General features: G+C 41.8%; 1 protein-coding gene across 1 annotated transcript in view; it reads right to left on the reverse strand.

Moving 5' to 3' along the window:
- The window catches only part of LOC110168285 (MAM domain-containing glycosylphosphatidylinositol anchor protein 2), a 488675-nt gene that overhangs the window by 431870 nt on the left and 34585 nt on the right, over positions 1 to 22220 (reverse strand). The window contains 1 exon segment of the mRNA XM_055149295.1: positions 9801 to 9975. Coding sequence (XP_055005270.1) covers positions 9801 to 9975 — 175 coding nt within the window.

Below are 22220 nucleotides of genomic sequence, written 5' to 3' on the forward strand. Positions count from 1 at the left end.
ATCGTCAGTGCAGTCAACGTTTCAATTCTGGTGAGGGACCATCCACACAAACGAAGAAGGGATTTACAGTACCGTGTTTTCTGGGCTATTAGGAGCTCTGGATCATAAGGCACACTGTCATAGAAAGATCTATTTTTGAACTTTTTTCACAAATAAACCGCACCGGACTTTAAACGAAACACAACAGTTAGATGGTCAGTGGGACTTTGTTTGTGGTGTTCACGGTGACTCTGGGCTTTGTTCAGTTGTGGCGTGTAGGGAGGGTGCTGTCTGGGACCAACGGATTGTCGGCGTGTTCGCAGTGACTCAGTTGTTCAGTTGTGGCTAGAAGTGGCACATTGCACTCGCTTTTTCGGTTCGTTCCTCCGTTCCGTTCAAGTGATGAGTGTGGCTGCAGGTGTTTTTCGCTGTGCGGTCGCTGTCTGCTCCGTGTGTGTTTGCGGGTGGTGTGGCTTTGTAGTTTACTGAAGTCGTGCTGGGACACCCGAGTGGATTCGTGTATAGGGCGCTCTGGATTGTGGGGCACGCAGTTGTTTTTTGATGGGGTTGGCGGCTTAAGAGCGCGTCTAATAGTCCGGAAAATACAGTAAATGAAATGATATATACCAAAACATGAAGAAAACTGTCTGCATGATGTTCAGCAAAAAAAACAACTGAGCTACAGCGGTCCAATGTCTTTCTGGACGGGGTGGAACTCAGCCTCGTCAAAGAGTTTAAATATCTGGGACTGACATTGGACCCGACATTGACATTTAAGAAACACATTAAGCGCCTTACAAAAACTGTTAATTTTAACTTATTGAATTTTAGACAAGTAAGATCTTTTATGACTCTATATGTGGCACGAATGTTTTTACAATCCATGATTGTGTCTCATATAGAGTATTGCATAACCACTTATTCACTCGCTGCTTACACAATGCTCAAACCCATCGAATCACTTTTTTGAAAGCTATAAAAATATTGGACAAGAAACCATTCTCATTTCACCACTGCACTATTTATCTGCTTAATTTTAATAATTTTGTTGATTTTAAATATGGATGTTTTATCTATAAAGATTTGCATGGACTTGCCCCCCCTCCGTTACTGGATTTTATTAAAGTAAGGACCTTCAGTGGGATGGGAACTAGGGCCACAGCCCGGGGGAACTGTGAGCTCCACATTCGGACAAAGTGTGTCTCAGTCAGAGGCACAACATTTTGGAACAGTCTGCCACTATCAATAAGAGAAACTCCAACACTTGCCACTTTCAAATCCTACTTGAAACAGTGGCTAAAGGAAAACCAGAGTTGTGGACACTTTTAATGTATAACTGTCATTTGTTTTTGTTTTTTCTGTTAAATTTGTGGTGATACCTGCCTAGAGACTATAGATGGAAATGAGCATTCTTGCTATAATGTGGCATATTTACACTGCAATGTTGTAGATGTTCATTAATATGCACTGTCCATATTAAAATAAATAAGTAAATAAATAAAACATTTATTACTAGTATTTTTCTCGCCAGTGTACCGGCACAATATCTCACACCCACCCCGCTTCCTCACTTTCGCCAGCAAGTAATCCCCCCCACCCCGGCCCTCTATTTCCACCGTCCTGGGTCGCTCCGGCTCTGATTTTGACCCCCATTCTACTTCCCCTGGGTGTTCTCCGGAATAGATGTGATGTTTGGTGATCAACAAAGATCGACGCTTCTAACCCCTTGTAGCTTTTCTGTTCTTGGTTGGTGTAGGACGATGTCAAATGAACAAAGTAGTTGTAAATATCTGGATACTAAAGGTTGGGCACAGAGCGAGCGTTGATTAGACTGACAAAGGTCTCCAATGGAATTAGATCGGGATCTATTCCACAACCCAAGAGGACGACTTTAGCTTTATACCTTTCTAATGACGGCTGATCTAACAAGCTGTTGATTTCAAACAGTTTTATGTCGTTTAAAGTCCCCATGATTATACTGAATTAAACTGAATAATCCCGGTCTTGACCTCCAGTACGGCCGCCAAAACATTAAATCACGTGACTGCCACATCACACGCAAATCCTTACAATAACTGTCTTTTCTCAATACTTTTCTCAATCAATTTTTCTCTCTGTACAACTCACCTTTATGTAACAGATAATACTCCAACTGTACAACTGTACTAAACTGTACAACTCACCCTGTAACAGTATAACAGATAATACTGTACAACTCTGATGTAACAATACTACAACTGTACAACTCACCCTGTAACAGCTACCTGTACAACTGTACTGTACAATGTAACAGATAATACTCCCTACAACTGTACAGCAACTCACCCTTAAGTAACATTATGACCACCAAAACATTAAACCACGTGACTGCCACATCATACGCAAATCCTTAATAGGCTCCTCTTTCTTTCTTGCTTCTCTCTATCCCTCTACTCCTCTCTCTCTCTCTCAGACCGAGTAACACCGCTGTAGTGTTAAATGGAGGAGTCTGCGTGGTGCATTCGAGGTTCAGATTCAAAGGCAGGAGCATGTGATTTAAAGGGCCCCCTGGAGGCTGTGTGGGGGAGTGCGCCTCTCCGTAAGCACAACCGGTGTTTCCGATTACTGCACACCCACCCGTGAAAGTGCGGCTCCCCTCGGCTCCGAGCTTTATCATGTCTGGGCCCCTGACGCCTCCTGGAGTCGCCGTAAACCAAACACTCGAAAAGGTGAAAAAAAAAAATCAATGTGTGGTGGACAGATTCACGTCGAATCAGAATATATTACGACAAATTACTGTACAACAAAGCAGTCTTATGTAACAGATAATACTCCCTACAACTGTACAACTCACCCTTATGTAACAGATAATACTCCCTACAACTGTACAACAACTCACCCTTATGTAACGGATAATGCTCCCTACAACTGTACAACAACTCACCCTTATATAATACATAATACTCCCTACAACTGTACAATGACTCATCCTTTTGTAACAGATAATACTACCTACAATTGTACAACAACTAACCCATGTAACAGATAATACTCCCTACAAATGTACAACAACTCACCCCTATGTAACAGATAATACTCCCTACAACTGTACAACGACTCACTCTTATGTAACAGATAATGCTCCCTACAGCTAAGATTTTATATTGTATTACTTATTTCTCAATTTTATTTTGACTTGTACATTTACATTTATATAATTCTTTTGCTGTCTTCTTTTGCTACTTATTTAGAATTGATTATTATCATTAATATTTTTTCTCTTTGTCATTATAGTTGTTGTGAATGAGTGAGCTACTGTGTCCAAGTAATTTCCCTTGTGGATCAATAAAGTTTGTCTAAGTCTAATATTCTGAAGAAAGTTTGAAGTTTTACTTTTAACAAGCAATGGGTTTTTATCTATGGTTTTATATTGTTGAAAAAGTATTACATTTTGTGTTTAAGTGTTTAACCAAACAAACAACATTTCCATGGAAACAAGCGAAAAGAGGGCCTCCTTCAGGACAAATAAGTGCCCATTTTGTGGAGTTTCAAACAGGAAGGGCACATTGACCGTATCATTAGTGAAAAATCTTCAGTCTACTTTTTGGTTGAAAAAAAAGAAGTTAATTGGGCCTTTAAGCATGCATGAATAACACCAACTACAAATCTGAGGAAGTTCATGATGAGGGAACAACCGTGTAACCTGCTCAAAAGCAAAAAGATAAAAAATAAAAATCACACGCACAAATTAATAATAGTTCAGTGAGGTTCATTTGGTGTTCTGATAATTTATGTCATTAGGATCTTTTTATTTTTATTTTTTCAGACCAAGAGTTTGTTTTCATACCTGACAGAGTTTTCGATTGCTCACTAGCTCGCGTGATGTTGCAGTGACGTGTCCGGTTCGCTGATTTATACATTTATAGGCTAGTGAGCAGTCCAAATTGTCAGGTATGAAAACAAAACTCTTGGTCTGAAAAAAGAACCTAATAACACAAATGAATAATGTTTCCTCTAAAGATGCAGTATGCAACTTTACATTTATTAAGGGCCTGTTTACACTCGAATGCTTACAGGTAAAAACGCAAGGCAAGTTTATTTCCATCCATCCATCCATTTTCGTCCGCTTATCCGGGGCCGGGTCGCGGGGGGAGCAGCCTAAGCAGGGACTCCCAGACTTCCTTCACCCCAGACACGTCCTCCAGCTCCTCCGGGGGGGTTTATTTATTTGTACAGCACAATTCGTACACAAAGTAATTCAAAGTGCTTTACAGAATAAGAAATACATTAAAATCATAATAAAAACAAATCAAAACATAAATAATCATGAAGATTAAAATTTAAAAAGAGAGACATAAATTGGAGAGAAGAGTGCAGAATGAAAACCTTTCAGTTATATGCACAGTCAAACAGAAATGTTTTGAGCCTGGTAAAAATGACAAAGTATTTTATCTGAAGCGCCTTTCGTTTAGACGGTGACGGCGTTTTTGGAGCTTAAAAATGCAAAAAAAAATCTTAAACCACCCTCCAGAGTGGAAAAGTTGAATACGCTCTGACATATGTTTCCGTCTACACTGCCCAAGATGCAAAACTCTGGTCAGATCTGCTCACGTCGCGTACGCGTTTACGTCACATACATCACCACCGAGCCGCCTGGCCGCATAACCAATCGAATTCCACACATTTTTACGTCACTGTATGCACGCGGATTTCCTCCCGAAAACGCTCATTTAAACACGGAATAAAAGTGAAGATGCGACGCCACTTTTGCGTCCTCTGTTCAGACCGTCATCATAGAAACGTCGCCTAAATTTCCGATGTTTTACTGCTAAAAAAAGTATCTTGAAAAACATGTATTTTTACAGTGAGCAGGTTCACCTTGGCCTTGTGGTGTCACCTGCTTGTCTCCATGGATACAGATGAGTTTAATGCCATACTGCAGAACACTGTGGGTAAAACAGTAACACTCCACCATAACAGTTACTGCTACTGGTCTCCAATGAAACGTTATTATTTTGCCTGAAGTGTTCCACAATATGGCTTTAAACTTATCCAACATCAACTAACTCTACACCTTGAGCCCGTAACAGACACATTATGTCTTAATCCATTATTTTTTGTAATGCAGTATCTTTGTTTGTGAGACTACAAAAATAGTGCAGGTGATGTGTGTGTCAGGATGATAAAGTCCGTTAGCTTAATTAGCATTCTCCAGAGGCTCAGGTCTGCGCTGATAACCCTCTCGCTAACTTTTACAGACGCTAAATTTGGATCTCAGGTTACGATACAGCGGAAAGAACAGCACGCGTGAGAGGCTAGTTTAAAAACACATAACTTTACAAACTGTAACTATAGAACTATAATTTATATTTACAACTGGTATTATTCCACCAAAAACTACAACTGTAAAACTCACCCTTATGTAACAGATAATACTCCCTACAACTGTACAACTCACCCTTATGTAACAGATAATACTCCCTACAACTGTACAAATCACCCTTATGTAACAGATAATACTCCCTACAACTGTACAACTCACCTTATGTAACAGATAATACTCCCTACAACTGTACAACTCACCCTTATGTAACAGATAATACTCCCTACAACTGTACAACTCACCCTTATGTAACAGATAATACTCCCTACAACTGTACAACTCACCCTTATGTAACAGATAATACTCCCTACAACTGTTACAACTCACCCTTATGTAACAGATAATACTCCCTACAACTGTACAACTCACCTTATGTAACAGATAATACTCCCTACAACTGTACAACTCACCCTTATGTAACAGATAATACTCCCTACAACTGTACAAACTCACCCTTATGTAACAGATAATACTCCCTACAACTGTACAACTCACCCTTATGTAACAGATAATACTCCCTACAACTGTACAGCTCACCTTATGTAACAGATAATACTCCCTACAACTGTACAACTCACCTTATGTAACAGATAATACTCCCTACAACTGTACAACTCACCCTAACAGATAATACTCCCTACAAATATGTAACAGATAAACTCCCTACAACTGTACAACTCACCTTATGTAACAGATAATACTCCCTACAAACTGTACAACTCACCTTATGTAACAGATAATACTCCCTACAACTGTACAAATCACCCTTATGTAACAGATAATACTCCCTACAACTGTACAACTCACCCTTATGTAACAGATAATACTCCCTACAACTGTACAACTCACCCTTATGTAACAGATAATACTCCCTACAACTGTACAACAACTCACCCTTATGTAACAGATAATACTCCCTACAACTGTACAAACTCCCCTTATGTAACAATAATACTCCCTACAACTGTACAACTCACCTTATGTAACAGATAATACTCCCTACAACTGTACAACTCACCTTATGTAACAGATAATACTCCCTACAACTGTACAACTCACCCTTATGTAACAGATAATACTCCCTACAAGTGTACAACAACTCACCTTTATGTAAGAGATAATACTCCCTACGACTGTGCAGCAACTCACCCTTATGTACCAGATTAAAAACACATAACTTCACAAACTATAACTGTATAACTATAATTTATATTTACAACTTGAACCAAAAACTTGAGTCATCAAAAATACTTTAAATTGACCATCTTTAAGTTTCTTTGTTTGTTTTTCACTCTCAGACAGCAGTAACATAGGCAGCCTCTAGTGGAGATACGTGAGAATACAACTTGGAGGATCACCTAATCAAAATATTCTACAGCTTTAAGGCATGTGCTATATTTTTTGTAAAGTCGCTCCCATTTTTGTTTTCGTGACATTAGGCTGAGGTATCATTACAATTTTGAATCCATTGGACCCAAATGGAGGTTACTCGATGTGTTCAGCCCCCAGACTCGCCGCTCACACAATTGGCGGCTCATTTTCTTTTTAAAGCAGCATCAGTGATTACAAGGAGGAAATAAGTGTTCAATCATGTGGTTAGTCAAAATAGCTCTGACTCTCCATCTCCCACAGGCCACAGAATCAGTGTGGTACTTTAAACGCACTCAGGCAGGGCTCTGTGTGTGTCATGGGCTGGAGAAACAAGTGGACTAAGTGAGTGTGACGTCACCCATAGAGTTCAGCCCCAGTCAAATAAAGATCCGTATCAGGAATTTATTCACGGACAAAATAGCAAAATCAAAACAGCAAGATCGTGGAGAGTGGGTGAATACACGTATCAAGAATCTCGGACTTCAGGTCATTGCACGACGCATACTGGGAAGGATTTTCTGAAAAAGTGAGCATCAAACCTCCATGTTTGATTTTACAGTGGGGTGTGTCTTTTGACAAAGTCGATCTTTTCAACTCTTTTGAACCATATCACTTTTGTTTCTGGTTCTGATATTGTCATATTTTAGTTTTGGGATTCGGACATAGTTAATTGTGTGGTTGTTGGATCCTAACGGCGGAAAACGGCTCGAGAAATGTGTTTGCGAACTCCATAAATGCAAAAGGGAATCAGATGTGTGTGACTGTAAACCTCCATTTAAACTGTTTCCCTTCCCAACGGAATTGAAAAATAGTGAAAGGCGAAGGCGATGGGCAGGACTGATCCACGGGAAAGATGAAAAACTTGACTGCCTAAATCATACCGATTTTGCAACGAACATTTTGTATGTGGAGCTCCATCACTTAGGGATCCCAATTGTTAAGTGAGATGTACAGAAGACAAACAGGCTGAGCTGCACTTTCTTGTTCTTGTGGTTTTACTGCAACATCACGTCTTGGTCTCTTTGCAGTGGAAGGTGTTTCTTGGAGAACAGCTGGGGCCTTTTGCTTCGGCGTTGACTTTTTAAATTCATAACCAGTGAATGAGTGAGGGATCAGGATTTTACTTTGATGGTGCTCCACATACAAAATGTTTGCTGCAAACTCGGGATGATTTAGGCAGTCAAAGGTTTCCTTTTTTGTCTTTCCCGTGGATCAATCCTGCCCATCGCCTTCACCTTTCACTATTTTTCAATTCCGTTGGGAAGGGAAACAGTTTAAATGGAAGTTTACAGTCACACAGATCTGATTCCCTTTTGCAGTTATGGAGTTCGCAAACACATTTCTTGAGCTGTTTTCCACTGTTAGGATCCAACAACCACACAGTTAACGATGTCCAAATCCCAAAACTAAAATATGACAATATCAGAACCAGAAACAAAAGTGATATGGTTCAAAAGACTTGAAAAGATCAGCTTTGTCAATAGACACATCCCACTGTAAAATCAAACATGGCGGTTTGATGCTCACTTTTTCGGAAAATCCTTCCCAGTATGCATTCCGCAATGACCGGAAGTCCGAGATTCTTGATGCGTGTATAGGAACAATTGACGATCAAAATGACGAGGCTCACTGCAGCAGTTACAGAAAGAGGGGGGGCAATATGCAGTATGTTGTATTGCTATATGTTATGTGTAAGATAAAAAGAGAGTCGGAAGTCGACATATGGACTAAAACCAGGAACCAAACCAGGACCTAACCAGGAACACCCCCTAAAATACGTGTGTGTGCCCTTACTCCACAAACTCTTTTGACTACTTATTTGTGCAAAAACTCCCCCTTTTACCCCCTAAATTTCTTTTCAGTACAACCTTGTGGAAGTTGTGCTTAATAAAAAGGAGCCGACAAGTTCTCACATTTCAGACTCAGAAAGTCGTGTGTCGCTTTATTAACTGAACTCACAACCACAACAAAACGGCTAATAACGGTAAACAGAACAGCCTGCCTCAAACGTCAACGGGTCTTAAAGGGACCGTGCGACTACACTGTATTTAAAACACAAACCTGAAAACTGAACACTGAACATAGGTAAGCATGTAACTAATGTGTCTCTAGTTAGAGGTGAATTATGTATGAAAACATGTATGCTACAGGCACTACAAACTGTTATTTCACAGTCTGCTGCTGTCATATGGCTGTAATAAAAGCTATAGGACTGGAAATACAAATACAAAGAAAATTAAATTCACACTCTTTCATACAAACCGCACAGCAAACATGTATAAACAACTTTTTGGACATAAACATGCTTAATTTAGGGTCTTAGCTACTAAAATGCAAAATATCAAGTCTGTAAGTAAACTAAAAATAACCTTATTGCAATCAAAAACCAAAAAAAAAAAAAGTGCAATTGTCCAGTTACTTTCCTGGTGCCAGTCAAGGAAACAGCTCCTGCACAAAGCGACATCATGTACATTCCTGCATTTCCATGGGGTTTATTATATTTGGATTTGTACATTTTGAGTGAAATAAACCTTTCAAATAAAAATAGCAAAGGATGCACAATTGCGCAAACCAAGATGCATAATTTGCGATTTATTTGAGAAATAACTGCACATAGAGCGTCTTTTTCAATTGAAACAAACACAGACTCTCAGAGCAATCGACGATCTTGACTCACTACACTCTTTGGCAAAGTTTGGGTCAATCAAAATGAAATGGAGTGCATGTGTTTGGCCAAAAATAAAGATTCTATTGGACACTCGTTTTCCCAAAGTTATCATGCAGTGTGTGTGTGATGTAGGATATTGAAAGCCAAAACTGTCAGCTATTCAAGATAAAAAAGTAAGTTTCTATATTTTATGGTTAGAACATGTTGCGCGGTTATGTAAAACATGTCATTCTGGAAGTGTTAAAATTGGAGGATTTCCATTTAGCCACCACAAAGACAGCACAGTTTACTCGTATTTAGAGGTAAAAGTGGGCGGGGCATAATATGATCAGTGGTTAAGTGTTAGAAGCAGAAACTCTCACAGGTCACATGGGCCGGTTGCGTGTTTACATATATTTAAGTAATCATGTGGGCACTCACAGTAGACGTCCACTCTGATGGACTTGATGGCCGGAGAGCCCAGTCCGTTCTCAGCCTTGCAGTAGTAGCGCCCCCCTTGGGTTCGGAGGATCTTTGCGATGTGGAGCGTCTCGTTGAACACGCTCGAGTCCTGGAAGCGGTCCGACACGCTGCCCGCCGTCTTCGTCCACCGGATCTGAAACAACATCGTCCAATAAACCATGAGTCAGAAGATAAAGTCCTTATTCTCGGATGTACTACACCAAATAACTCTAAATTAAGTTCATTTAAAGGTGAACTGCACCACTTTTCTGGTGGAGGATCGGCTACTTTCTTGTCTCCATGGAGATATGTTATTGCTTGGCCTGGAAAGTTCCATGGTGTGGCATTAAACACAGCATTTATTCATTATGAGCGAGTCTATTGCTCAAAAAAACAGCAGTTGTCTCCCTTGTGATCCACAGGTTTATACATTCTAGACAAAGCAATAAGATTTTCATGGAGATAACCAGGTAATGGACGCTCCCTTAGAAATATTACGCAGTGCGCCTTTAAACAGTGAAAAGAGTTAAACTAAATTACCAGCTTATAAATTTGTAAACAAGCTGGAGAAATAAATGCATCCCCCATTATCCCTTCATTACTACAATATTACCACGCCATTATCGAGCTATTGCGCCGTAATGTTGTGTTAAAACTACCTGTCTGTCGCCATGGAGACGCTATTGCTTTGTCTTGAATACCCCACAGTATGGCATTTGTTCAATTTATCTTTATCTATTTAACCATATACACTATTTTGTATGTTTTTTGTTAGGAATATTAACATTAAAGGTCCTATATTTTGCAAAACTGACTCTTGTGTTTTGTTTCTCTTCACTCATTTGCGTAATTCTAAATCGTTAAAGCTCAAAATCCTCTGTTAAACCTGGTGATTAGTTTGTTTGGTGTAGTTTTCAGGTTAACAGCTCCTTTTACCTTTTGTTTACTAGAATTGTTAATCTTTACTGATGTATGCAGGGGTGTAGTGAGCATGGTATGCTAGGGTATGCCATCCACCCACTTCTCTCAGATATAAAAACAAAAAAACTAAACAAATATAAAATAGCCACAACTTAAATGTTAAACTGCAGCTATTGGAAATGGTGAAAACAACTGGCATAGACTCATGAAATCTGCAGAACTGTCCTGTAGTGACCTGAGACATGAGGGACCAGGACTAAACCAGGACAGAAACAGATCTAAACCAGGACTGAACCAGGACTGAACCAGGACTAAACCGTTTGACCACAGGAGAAAGGACTGGTGCAGAACTCATGCCCCACAGGACTAAGAGCAGCCGTCGCCTGATTGCGCCTTGTGGAGACTCTGGATTCTCGGAGACCTGGGATTCTCTCTCTCTCTCTCTCAAGTCCAAGATTAGTCCTGGTTTAGACCTGGTTTAGTCCTGGTTCAGTTCTGTTTCATTTCTAGTTTAGTCCTGGTTTAGACATAGTTTAAACCTGGTTCAGTTCTGGTTTAGTCCTGTTCAGTCCTGGTTTAGTCTGGTTCAGTCCTGGTTTAGTCTGGTTTAGTCCTAATTTAACATGGTTTAGTCCTAATTTAGACATGGTTTAGTATTAGTTTAGACATGGTTTAAACCTGGTTCAGTCCTGCTTTAGTCATGGTTTTAGTCCTGGTTTAGACCTGGTTCAGTCCTGGTTTAGTCCTGGTTTTAGTCCTGATTTAGTACTGGTTTAGTTAGTCTGGTTTAGTCTGGTTTTAGTCCTTTAGTTGGTTTAGTCCTGGTTTAGTCTGGTTTAGTCTGGTTTAGTCTGGTTTTTAGTCCTGGTTTAGACCTGGTTGTCCTGGTTTAGTCCTAGTTTAGTCCTGGTTTAGTCCTGGTTTAGTCCTAGGTTTAGTCCTGGTTTAGTCCTGGTTTTAGTCCTGGTTTATGGTTTCTGGTTTAGTCCTGGTTTAGTCCTGGTTTAGTCCTGGTTTAGTCTAGTCCTGGTTTTAGTCCTGGTTTAGTCCTGGTTTAGTCCTGGTTTAGTCCTGGTTTAGTTTAGACCTGGTTTTAGTCCTGTTTAGTCCTGGTTTAGTCCTGGTTTAGACCTGGTTTAGTTTAGTCCTGGTTTAGTCTCTGGTTTAGTCTGGTTTAGTCCTGGTTTAGTCCTGGTGGTTTAGTCCTGGTTTAGTCTGGTTTAGTCCTGGTTTAGTCCTGGTTTAGTCCTGGTTTAGTCCTGGTTTAGTCCTGGTTTAGTCTGGTTTTAGTCCTGGTTTAGTCCTGGTCCTGGTTTTAGTCCTGGTTTAGTCCTGGTTTAGACCTGGTTAGTGGTTTAGTCTGGTTTAGTCCTGGTTTAGTCCTGGTTTAGTCCTGGTTTAGTCCTGGTTTAGTCCTGGTTTAGTTCAGGTTTAGTCCTGGTTTAGTCCTGGTTCATGTCTTGTAGCCTATGATTTATGTTCTGTAGGTGATTATGAATAGCGTTAATGTTTTCGGGGGTGGATCACTTAAAAAAATCCCCACTACACCACTGGATATATGGAGTTTAAAAACACAATGGAGCACTTCCTGTATTACCACATGACATCACCAGGTGGAAACAAGAAGAACTCAGCCTAATTCTGCAACGATTGTGTGTTAAACATGAAAAAAAAAAAAAAAAAAAACACAACTCCAGGTCTGTTTGTGACGAGGAAACATTATTATAACAGATCAGAAAATAAAATAATACGGGTTGTTTAAATGAGCGAGACAAAAACAATAAAAGGGAGTCTAACTCGCAACAGAGACACCATCGTTTCTGTCTCTGCTGGTCTCAAAATCCATAAGTATTGCTCTAATCTGTGGACTAATGTTTTGTTTACGACTATTTACTGCACAGTGCGTTTAAACTCCTCTCCAGCCGAGGTCAATGCACCACGATCACATCATGGACGTTTAATGTAATCGTTTAGATCTGTGGAGACTTTTAAAGGGTCCGATACCTCCTCGTTTCTATAGATATGTCATTGATCTGTCTGGAATGTTCCGCAGTGTGACATTAAACAGCTCGATGTTATGTTTGTTCAGTTACAGGTGGTTTTAGAGCTCAAAAATACAGAGACAAACAGACATTCTGACTGTGAGCGGGGTCGCCTCTCCACAGATCTGACCTGGAACTTGGTCTGGTTTGGTCTGGTTTGGTGAGAGAGAGAGAGAGAGAGAGAGAGAGAGAGAGAGAGAGAGAAGGAGGATAAAAAGAGAGTGAGAGAGAGGATAGAAAGAGTGAGAGAGGAGAGTGAGAGAGAGAGAGAGGGGTAGAAAAAGAGAGAGGATATAAAGAGCGAGAGAGCAGAGAGTGTAAGCGAGAGAGAGAGGAGAGAGATGAGAGAGAAAGAAGGAGAGAGCAAGAGAGAGAGAGGGGGGATAGAAAGAGAGCAAGAGAGAGAGGATAGAAAGAGAGAGAGAGGAGAGAGAGAGAGGGGATAGAAAGAGAGAGAGAGAGAGAGAGAGAGAGGATAGAGAAGAAAGAGGAGAGGATAGAAGAGAGAGAGAGGATAGAAGAGAGAGAGAGAGGATGAGAGAGAGAGAAGAGAGAGAGAGGATAGAGAGAGAGAAGAGAGAGAGAGGATAGAAAGAGAGAGAGGATAGAAAGAGAGAGAGAGGATAGAAAGAGAGAGAGAGGATAGAAAGAGAGAGAGAGAGGACATAGAGAGAGAGAGAGGATAGAAAGAGAGAGAGAGGATAGAAAGAGAGAGAGAGAGAGATAGAAAGAGAGAGAGAGGATAGAGAGAGAGAGAGAGAGAGAGAGAGAGAAAGAGAGAGAGAGATAGAGAGATAGAGAGAGAGAATAGAGAAGAGAGAGAGGAGAGGATAGAAGAGAGAGGATAGAGAGAGATAGAGAGAGAGGATAGAAAAGAGAGAGAGAGAGATAGAGAGAGAGAGAAGAGAGAGAAGAGAGAGAGAGAGAGAGAGAGGAAGAGAGAGAGAGGATAGAGAGAGATAGAAGAGAGAGATGATAGAGAGAGAGAGAGAGAGAGAGGATAGAAAGAGAGAGAGGATAGAGAGAGAGAGAGAGGATAGAGAGAGAGAGAGAGAGAGAGGATAGAGAGAGAGAGAGAGAGGATAGAAAGAGAGAGAGAGAGGATAGAAAGAGAGAGAGAGGATAGAAAGAGAGAGAGAGGATAGAAAGAGAAGAGAGAGAGAGGATAGAAAGAGAGAGAGAGAGGATAGAAAGAGAGAGAGAGGATAGAAAGAGAGAGAGAGAGATAGAAAGAGAGAGAGAGGATAGAAAGAGAGAGGATAGAAAGAGAGAGAGGATAGAAAGAGAGAGAGGATAGAAAGAGAGAGAGAGGATAGAAAGAGAGAGAGAGAGAGGACAGAAAGAGAGAGAGAGAGAGAGGATAGAAAGAGAGAGAGATGATAGAAAGAGAGAGAGAGTATAGAAAGAGAGAGGATAAAAAGAGAGTGAGAGAGAGGAGTAAAAGAGAGAGGCAGGAGAAAAGGATAGAGAGAAGGGGGTGCAAAGCGAGAGAGAACAAGAGAAGGGAGAGAAAGAAAGATGGGGTGGTGAGAGAGAGGAGAGGGGGAAAGAGAGAGACGTGAGAGAGAGAAGGAGAGACAGAGTGGAAGAGAGAAAATGAAAGCGAGAAAGACGAAGAAGAAAGAGAAAGCGAGAGAGTTTGTGAGAGAGGAGGAGACAGACAGAGAGGAAAGTAGGGAGAGGAACACCGGGAACATGTGGACAAGCACTGGACGGACCCTCCACCAGAAAAGTTCCACAATGCACCTTTAAATGTATCATGAGTAAAACAGTCGGTTGGAAACAGCAGCAACAAAATCAAAATGTTTTGTGCAAAGACTTTCTCAGAGGTAATTTATTCACATCCAAATTTGCACCTTGGCATTTCTCAGGATGAAAACACCAAACATTTATAAATATTTTAACCAAAATCGAGGTTAAATTTCACATTCACACTAAAATTTCAAGTTCCCCAAACAAAACACACGATCAGCGTTCAAATATATCCACAAATTTGGTGAAAAACACGTCGGAAAATTCAAATGAGAAGCAAATAACAAATGACTTCGGCTGAAAAACGTTACAGAATTCGACGGTAATTTGCGTTTTTTGTGCACAAGCTTTTTTGTCAGAAAAAGCAGAGGGACACATATGGAGTGGGTACATGGATTATTAGTTGCCGTAGCGATTAATAAATGGAATAAAATCGTAGCTTGCCGTAGGAGTAGAAGTGTAAATAAAAGGACTCCCGCCTGCGCCGACAGAATCTCCTGTAGAGAAATGTTCAGTGTTTCTTAAAAGAACACGGAGACGAGCTCGTTCTTTTGTCCCAAAGTCAAACGCAGACGACAAGAGAGAGACTCGAGCCAACTATTTAACTGTATAAATATATACGCAGGGAGATGTGTTTAATGCCATACTGTGGGATATTCCAGGTAAGGTTCAAAAAAAAAAAAAAAAAAAACAAGGCAAGAAACATTTTGAACTGAAGTAATAGAAATGTACATTACTTTTTTGCTGTCAAATTTAAACAAAAAGAAGAAAGAGGGGGATAGTGATGAGAGAGAGAGAAAAGAGAGGAGTAGAGAGAGAGAAGGAGAGAGAGAGAAGAGAGGAGTAAAGAGAGAAAAGAGAAGTAGAGAGAGTGAGAGAAGAAGAGAAAGGAGAGAGAAAGACGAGAGGAGAAGAGAGCGAGTAGGAGAGACAGGAGAAAGAGAGAGAAAAGTGAGGAGCAGAGAGAGAGCGACACAGGAGACAGAGACAAGAGAGGAGTAGAGAGAGAGAAAGGAGTACAGAGAGAGAGAGAAGAGAGGAGTAGGGAGAAAAGTGGAAAGGAGAGACAGGAGTGAGAGAAAAGGGAGGAGTATAGAGCGAGAAGGAGAGACAGGAAAGAGAGAGAGACAAGAGAGGAGTAGAGAGAGAGAAAGAAAAATGAGGAGTAGAGAGAGAAAAGAGTAGAGAGAGAGAGAGAGGAGTAGAGAGAGAAAGAGAAGAGGAAAGGAGAGACAGGAGAGGAGTAGAGCGCGAGAAGGAGAGACAGGAGAAAGAGAGAGAAAAGAGAAGAGTAGAGAGCAAGAAGGAGAGTCAGGAAAGAGAGAGAAGAGAGAGAGTAAAGAGAGAGAGAGAGAGAGAAATGAGGAGTAGAGAGAGAGAGAAAGAAGAGGGAAAGAGAGACAGGAGCGAGAGAAAAGCGAGGAGCAGAGAGAAAGAAAGATGGGACAAAGGGAGTGTGAATGAGAAAGAGGTGGAGGGGAGGAGAGAGAGACAGGAGAGAAAGAGAAGGTGGATGAGAGAGAGAAGAGGGGGATGACAGCAGAACGGGAGAGAGAGGAGTGGGAGAGAGAATGAGTGACAGAAAGGAAGAGGGAGAAAAATAAAGAAAGTATAACTGTATGAATACATATGTTGTTTCCCATGGAGGTAGGCAGGTTTAATGCCATACTGTGGGACATTTCAGGCGAGGTTAAAAAAAAAAAGCAATAAGTAAGAACTAAGTTATTCTGAACTGAAGTCACAGAAACATGAATAAAAGTGTAGTCTAATAATTTGGTGTGAATTGATCATTTTGGCTGACATCTTTTTATGCTCTGCAGGGGGGTTAGTTACCATGACAACACGACGCAGAACTACAGACCTAAGTATTAAGATTGTTTGAAAAGTCAAGAAAAAATACAAAATGGATTTAAAAATGGAAAAACTGTTAATGCCATGTAGCTTATGACTTTATTGTGATTGGAGAAGAACTTTTTGTTAAGTGGCACAAATCCTCTCATCTGTTGTACTTCCAGCTAAATCAGTTATTTACGCTCAGATTCTGTAAAAAACAAAGAGGGAAAAATGTTGATGACATAATCTGTAAACAATAATCAGTGATAAAGTTAAAGACGTCATCATTATGGTAAAGCTGTACGTCCCATCAGAGCTGTGTTTTCATTAAGATCATAAACTGTCTAAAAAAGCGGCTCCAGACAAATGAAACTCCCCATGCTCCAAATTTGGAAATCTGTCCTCGAGTACCATAGCAACCGCAAGAACCAATCATGTTTGAGGTGGTTAAATGTGCCCGCCCTTCTCACTGGGAAGCAGGAAGGGGGCTTCATCGCGATAAGCCCCGGGGTTTCAAAATGACCGCATATTCAAGTCAGTTGGCCGAGCTCAATGGCGCATGATTCCAGATTATCCTTTAGCCCGGCGAGGTACTTCTGGTGGCTGTGGGTCGACCGAGCATGTGCAGTAGTGTTCTCCCGAAGCGCGGGCTCGTGTATCACGTGATCGCTTTGACCAATCAGAGCGAGAGGAGCTAGAGCAGAGCCGGAGCGAACGAGTATAAAGCGTTTTTTTAAGACAACTGAAGGATTTTGAGCTGAGAAAAAGTTTATGATGATCTATCCATCCATCCATTTTCGTCCGCTTATCCGGGGCCGGGTCGCGGGGGCAGCAACCTAAGCAGGGACTCCCAGACTTCCTTCACCCCAGACACGTCCTCCAGCTCCTCCGGGGGGACCCCGAGGTGTTCCCAGGCCAGCCGAGAGACATAGTCCCTCCAGCGTGTCCTGGGTCTTCCCCGGGGCCTCCTCCCGGTGGGACATGCCCGGAACACCTCCCGAGGGAGGCGCCCAGGAGGCATCCGGAACAGATGCCCGAGCCTCAACTGGCTCCTCTCGACGTGGAGGAGCAGCGGCTCTACTCCGAGCTCCTCCCGTGTCACTGAGCTCCTCACCCTATCTCTAAGGGAGCACCCAGACACCCTGCGGAGGAAACTCATTTCAAGCGCTTGTATCCGCAATCTTGTCCTTTCAGTCACTACCCAGAGCTCATGACCATAGGTGAGAGTAGGAACGAAGACTGACCGGTAAATCGAGAGCTGAGCCGAAAGGCAAAGCTCCGCTTCACCACAACGGTCTGACACAGTGACCGCATCACTGCCGAAGCTGCACCGATCCGCCTGTCAATCTCACGTTCCGTCCTTCCCTCACTCGTGAACAAGACCCCGAGATACTTGAACTCCTCCACTTGAGGCAAAGACTCCCCACCCACCCGGAGAGGGCAAGCCACCTTTTTCCGGTCGAGAACCATGGCCTCAGACTTAGAAGAGCTGATCTTCATCCCAGCCGCTTCACACTCGGCTGCAAACCGCCCCAGTGCACATTGCAGGTCCTGGTTCGATGAAGCCAACAGGACAACATCGTCCGCTAACAGCAGAGATGAGATCCTGTGGTCCCCAAACCGGACCCCCTATGATGATCTAAAAATAGGTAAAAATCACCAACAAATCCGTCATTTTTGAAAGTTGTAGGTGCCCTGTCAGTCAAACACGAGCAGTTTGTGATTACATTGCGCTCTATGAGAAAAATCCTCTCTCAACCCATAGGATTTTTTTCTGCTGAAGTTCCAGTGAGTGTCCACTACATCAACTGGAAGCAGCAATACACTATCCAGTTATTTTAATAGCTCCATGATTCGGCTCCACTCAAATCAAACTCCCCATGCGAGTATCATAGCAACCACAAGAGCCAATCATGTTGTCATGTGGTTAAATGTGACTGAACTGAAACAACTGAAAAATTTTATGATCTAAAAATTGTTAAAAATCGCCAACAAATCCAACATTTTTTAAAGTTGTAGGTGAGAAGAACACGAGCAGTTAGTGATTACATTGAGCTTACGTTGCGAAAAATCCTCTTTCGGCCCATGAGATTTTTTCTGCTGAAGTTCCAGTGAGTGTAACTACGTCAAGCTGGAGGCAGCTACAAACAGCAATACACTATCCAGTTATTTTAATAGATCCATGCTTCGTAACGAAACACACTAGATGTCAATCAAACCTGTTGCTAATGCCAGAAGAGCGACCTCGGGGAATGAAGGCTTCTGATTGGTCTCTTATTTATGTTCGTATCTTAATTTAAGGACAAAATAGCGAAATGAAAAAAACAGGATCATGTGTCACGGGTTAATACGAACATTTTAAGACCAAAATGACGAGGCTCACAGAAGCAGGAGCCACAAGATCTCAGTGTACGTCAAGTGGAGCCAGAGGCAGAAGGAGCCAGAAAAGCCAACTGGAGCACTTCCTGTTTGGAACTCGATGTCTATGTCCATTCATATATACGCTTTATGGTTAAGATTTGCTGAAGGACATATTTTTACATCCTTTTTCTTTCTTCTTGAACTTTCCTCTTCCTACAGTCACAAGATGGCTGCCGCAATTAAGGTACTCATGGTTCCTCTAGCTTTATTTACACCTCATGTAATAGAAATACAAATCCCACACCAATAATGTGACAAGGGCCGGTCAAAAACAACTCAAGAACTCGGTCAAGAACAACTGAGAATCCATCTGAAGTCATGTGTGTAGAGTCGTGTGTGAGGTGTGTGTGAGGTGTGTGTGAGGTGTGTGTGAGGTGTGTGTGAGGTGTAGAGGCGAAGAGTGTAAAATGAGTCGGTGGTGGGCGCCGACAGACCCCGCACGCCCCCCGAGCTCGAACTGATGATCCAGGTCAGTCCACGAGCCACTCAGGTCTAATCAAAGGTGAAATAGTGTTAGCGTCCAGCAGGGGGCCGTAATTGACTCTCCATCATCACTCTCTCCTGTCCTCGTTAAAGCACCGAGAGGATGAAGAGCGGAGTGACGAGGGGAGAAGAGAGAGAGAGAGAAGGAGAGAGACGGGGATAGTGACAGGAGAGAGAGAGAGAGAGAGAGAGAGAGAGAGGAAAGAGAGAGGAGTAGAGAGTTAAAAATGAAGGGAAAGGAGGGAGAAAGAGGGGGAATGAGAGAGAGAGGTGAAGGGAGGGGGGGTGACAAGAGAGGAAAGAAGAGAGAGGGACTGAGAAAAAGAGAGGAAAGGAGAGAGAAGAGGGAACTAGAAGAGAGTGAACTAGAATGGGAGAGAGAGAGGGAACACTCTGGAAGGATGGCTGTGATTGGTGATTCAAAATGATGACGTTTACAGTTTATTTATTTCTAATTGTCATTTTATCTCAGTGCATGTTTATCTGTACTTCAAGTTTGAGAAATGTTACAGACTGCACCTTTAGTATTATTCCACTATGCGTCTCTTTTCTTGAATTTCCCTCAGGATCAGTTTTTCCATCAGTAGCGGAACGTGCATTTAACACCTAGGCCTTCAGTAGTGCTCCGTCTGAAACAATCCACTCCTCAATATCTATTTTATAGTTACATTGTTCACAGTGTAAAGAGCCGTGGAGACTCCGTGCACAGAGAAGTGAGGAGAGGGGAGTGAGTGGTGCACGGAGAAGAGGTGAGGAGTGCTGGGGGGCTAAACCAGGACTAAACCAGGACTGTCTCTCAGGACTGGCCCGAAAGTGTGCCCGCGTAGACTGTTGGGTGACCACAGACAAAAGGACCGTGCAGGGCCTGGGCTCCGCGCTGCAAGGAGCACTGGCCCCGGCAGCTGCATGGGGCTCAGTGCAGCTGTCGCTCATTCGTGCTTTGCAGACACTCTCTCACTCGCTCTCTCTTGCTCAAGTCCAAGATTAGTCCTGGTGTAGTCCTGATTTAGTCCTGGTTTAGACCTGGTGTAGACCTGGTGTAGTCCTGGTTTAGACCTGGTGTAGTCCTGGTTTAGACCTGGTTTAGACCTGGTGTAGAACTGGTGTAGTCCTGGTTTAGTCCTGGTTTAGACCTGATTTAGTCCTGGTTTAGATCTGGTGTAGACCTGGTTTAGACCTGGTGTAGTCCTGGTTTAGACCTGGTGTAGTCCTGGTTTAGACCTGGTGTAGTCCTGGTTTAGACCTGGTTTAGACCTGGTTTAGTCCTGGTTTAGACCTGGTGTAGTCCTGGTTTAGACCTGGTTTAGTCCTGGTTTAGTCCTAGTTCTGCTACAGATGCAGTTTGTTGCTTTGGCCTGTTCACTCTCTGACTGTCCAATCAGTGGGTCTGAATCCGGTGATGTCGTACGCCTCCTCGAAGACCCTGGTGACACCAACTCAAAATGTGACTGAAGCAACAGTTTCGTGGACATATATTTAGTGTTGGAGGACCTGCAGAATGGATTGTGAAGGCCTCAGGCACACGTCTTTGACTTTGACTCTGCCTAACAACAAGTGACAGCTGAAATGTGATTGGTCAAATGCTTTAATATGAAAACGCACGTATGGATGCAGCACAACCATCGGAAAAGCATTGAAAGGAAGCGGACAGAACATTTGGAATTATTTAATAATAATACAATTAACATCAGTCTGTGATTCAGGTATTTTTTTTAGGCCAGCAGAGAAGGTTTCTGTATTTTATTTTGAAAATCACACGAGAATGATTATTTTTGAGTAGTGTATTGCTCGGCCAGTGTAGTAGGTTCGTTCAGGCATAACATTTCAGGCATTTGTGATTTGAAGGATTTGGTGTGACCACAGTCCTCTGTTATAGTGATAATGCAATTTGAATCAAAATAGTATGTGTTCTAAATGAAGAAAGATCCTCACAAAATGCTTAAAAATTAACCAAAATGGTATTTACACTGTCTCATCATCTATCTTATATTTATTCAATTACAAGTGTTTTTATTGCTGACAATATGAAGGGGTCACCTATCCACAGATCTGATCAGTGGAGATAAATATGTGAAATGCCAGACTGTGGAACATTTTAGGCAAAGCAATAACCTCTCCATGGAGACAAGCAGGTGACGGACCCTCAACAAGAAAAATTACGCAGTGCACCTTTAAAATCAAGAAAGAATCATTTGAATAAATAAAAGAATAAATCAAGATAATAATAAATAAAGACCGGGTTTGGCCAAAAACTTGTATTCTGACAGACCTGGAGTGACTTTAGTGGAGCCCTTCAGATCACTTATCACAGGATTCTTATTAGACTCCAATATGTCCACACTGTAACTGATAGCATCACCACTCCCTCTGATAACAACCAACAGAGGACAGGACCAGAGCAGAGGACGGTCACATGGGGACACACCGGACTACTGAACACGAGTCCACAAGTGAGGTCTCCTTTTGGCTCTAGGGTTTTTAAAAACAAGATGGTCGCTCCAGGTGAAGTTCGGTCATTTTGAAAACAGGAAATGAAAGTGTGTGAAAACCCGATAAAGGTGGGACTTTTGGCTCAGAGCTCAAAGTGATGATGAAGAAATGATGTTCAATCTTTGTTTTGTCTGGAAAACTTTTTACTTTACTTTCTTTTAACCATTCTTCCTTAAGCCAAAAAAAAAAAAAAAAAAAAAAAAAAAACACAAAAAGGTGAAGAGTTTTTAGATATCATCCATACATGTTTGCATAATCTAGCGATCTCTCCCAGGCCCTCTTCGAATCCTCCTTGTAGTTAGCTCTATGTCTAACCGCACAGCAATTTTTCATAAATATATAAAAGCATGATACAAAACAATAAACTACAACTTCACAAATCTTATGCAATGTGCAGTTGTTTCATTACCGCTGGCTGATTGTGTAGAGAAAGCGCTCTGAAGGGGGAGTGACTTAG

Source organism: Boleophthalmus pectinirostris, unplaced genomic scaffold (genome assembly GCF_026225935.1).
Source record: "Boleophthalmus pectinirostris isolate CB_2022bp ecotype Guang Dong unplaced genomic scaffold, ASM2622593v1 HiC_scaffold_13, whole genome shotgun sequence".
Lineage (NCBI taxonomy): Eukaryota > Metazoa > Chordata > Actinopteri > Gobiiformes > Gobiidae > Boleophthalmus > Boleophthalmus pectinirostris.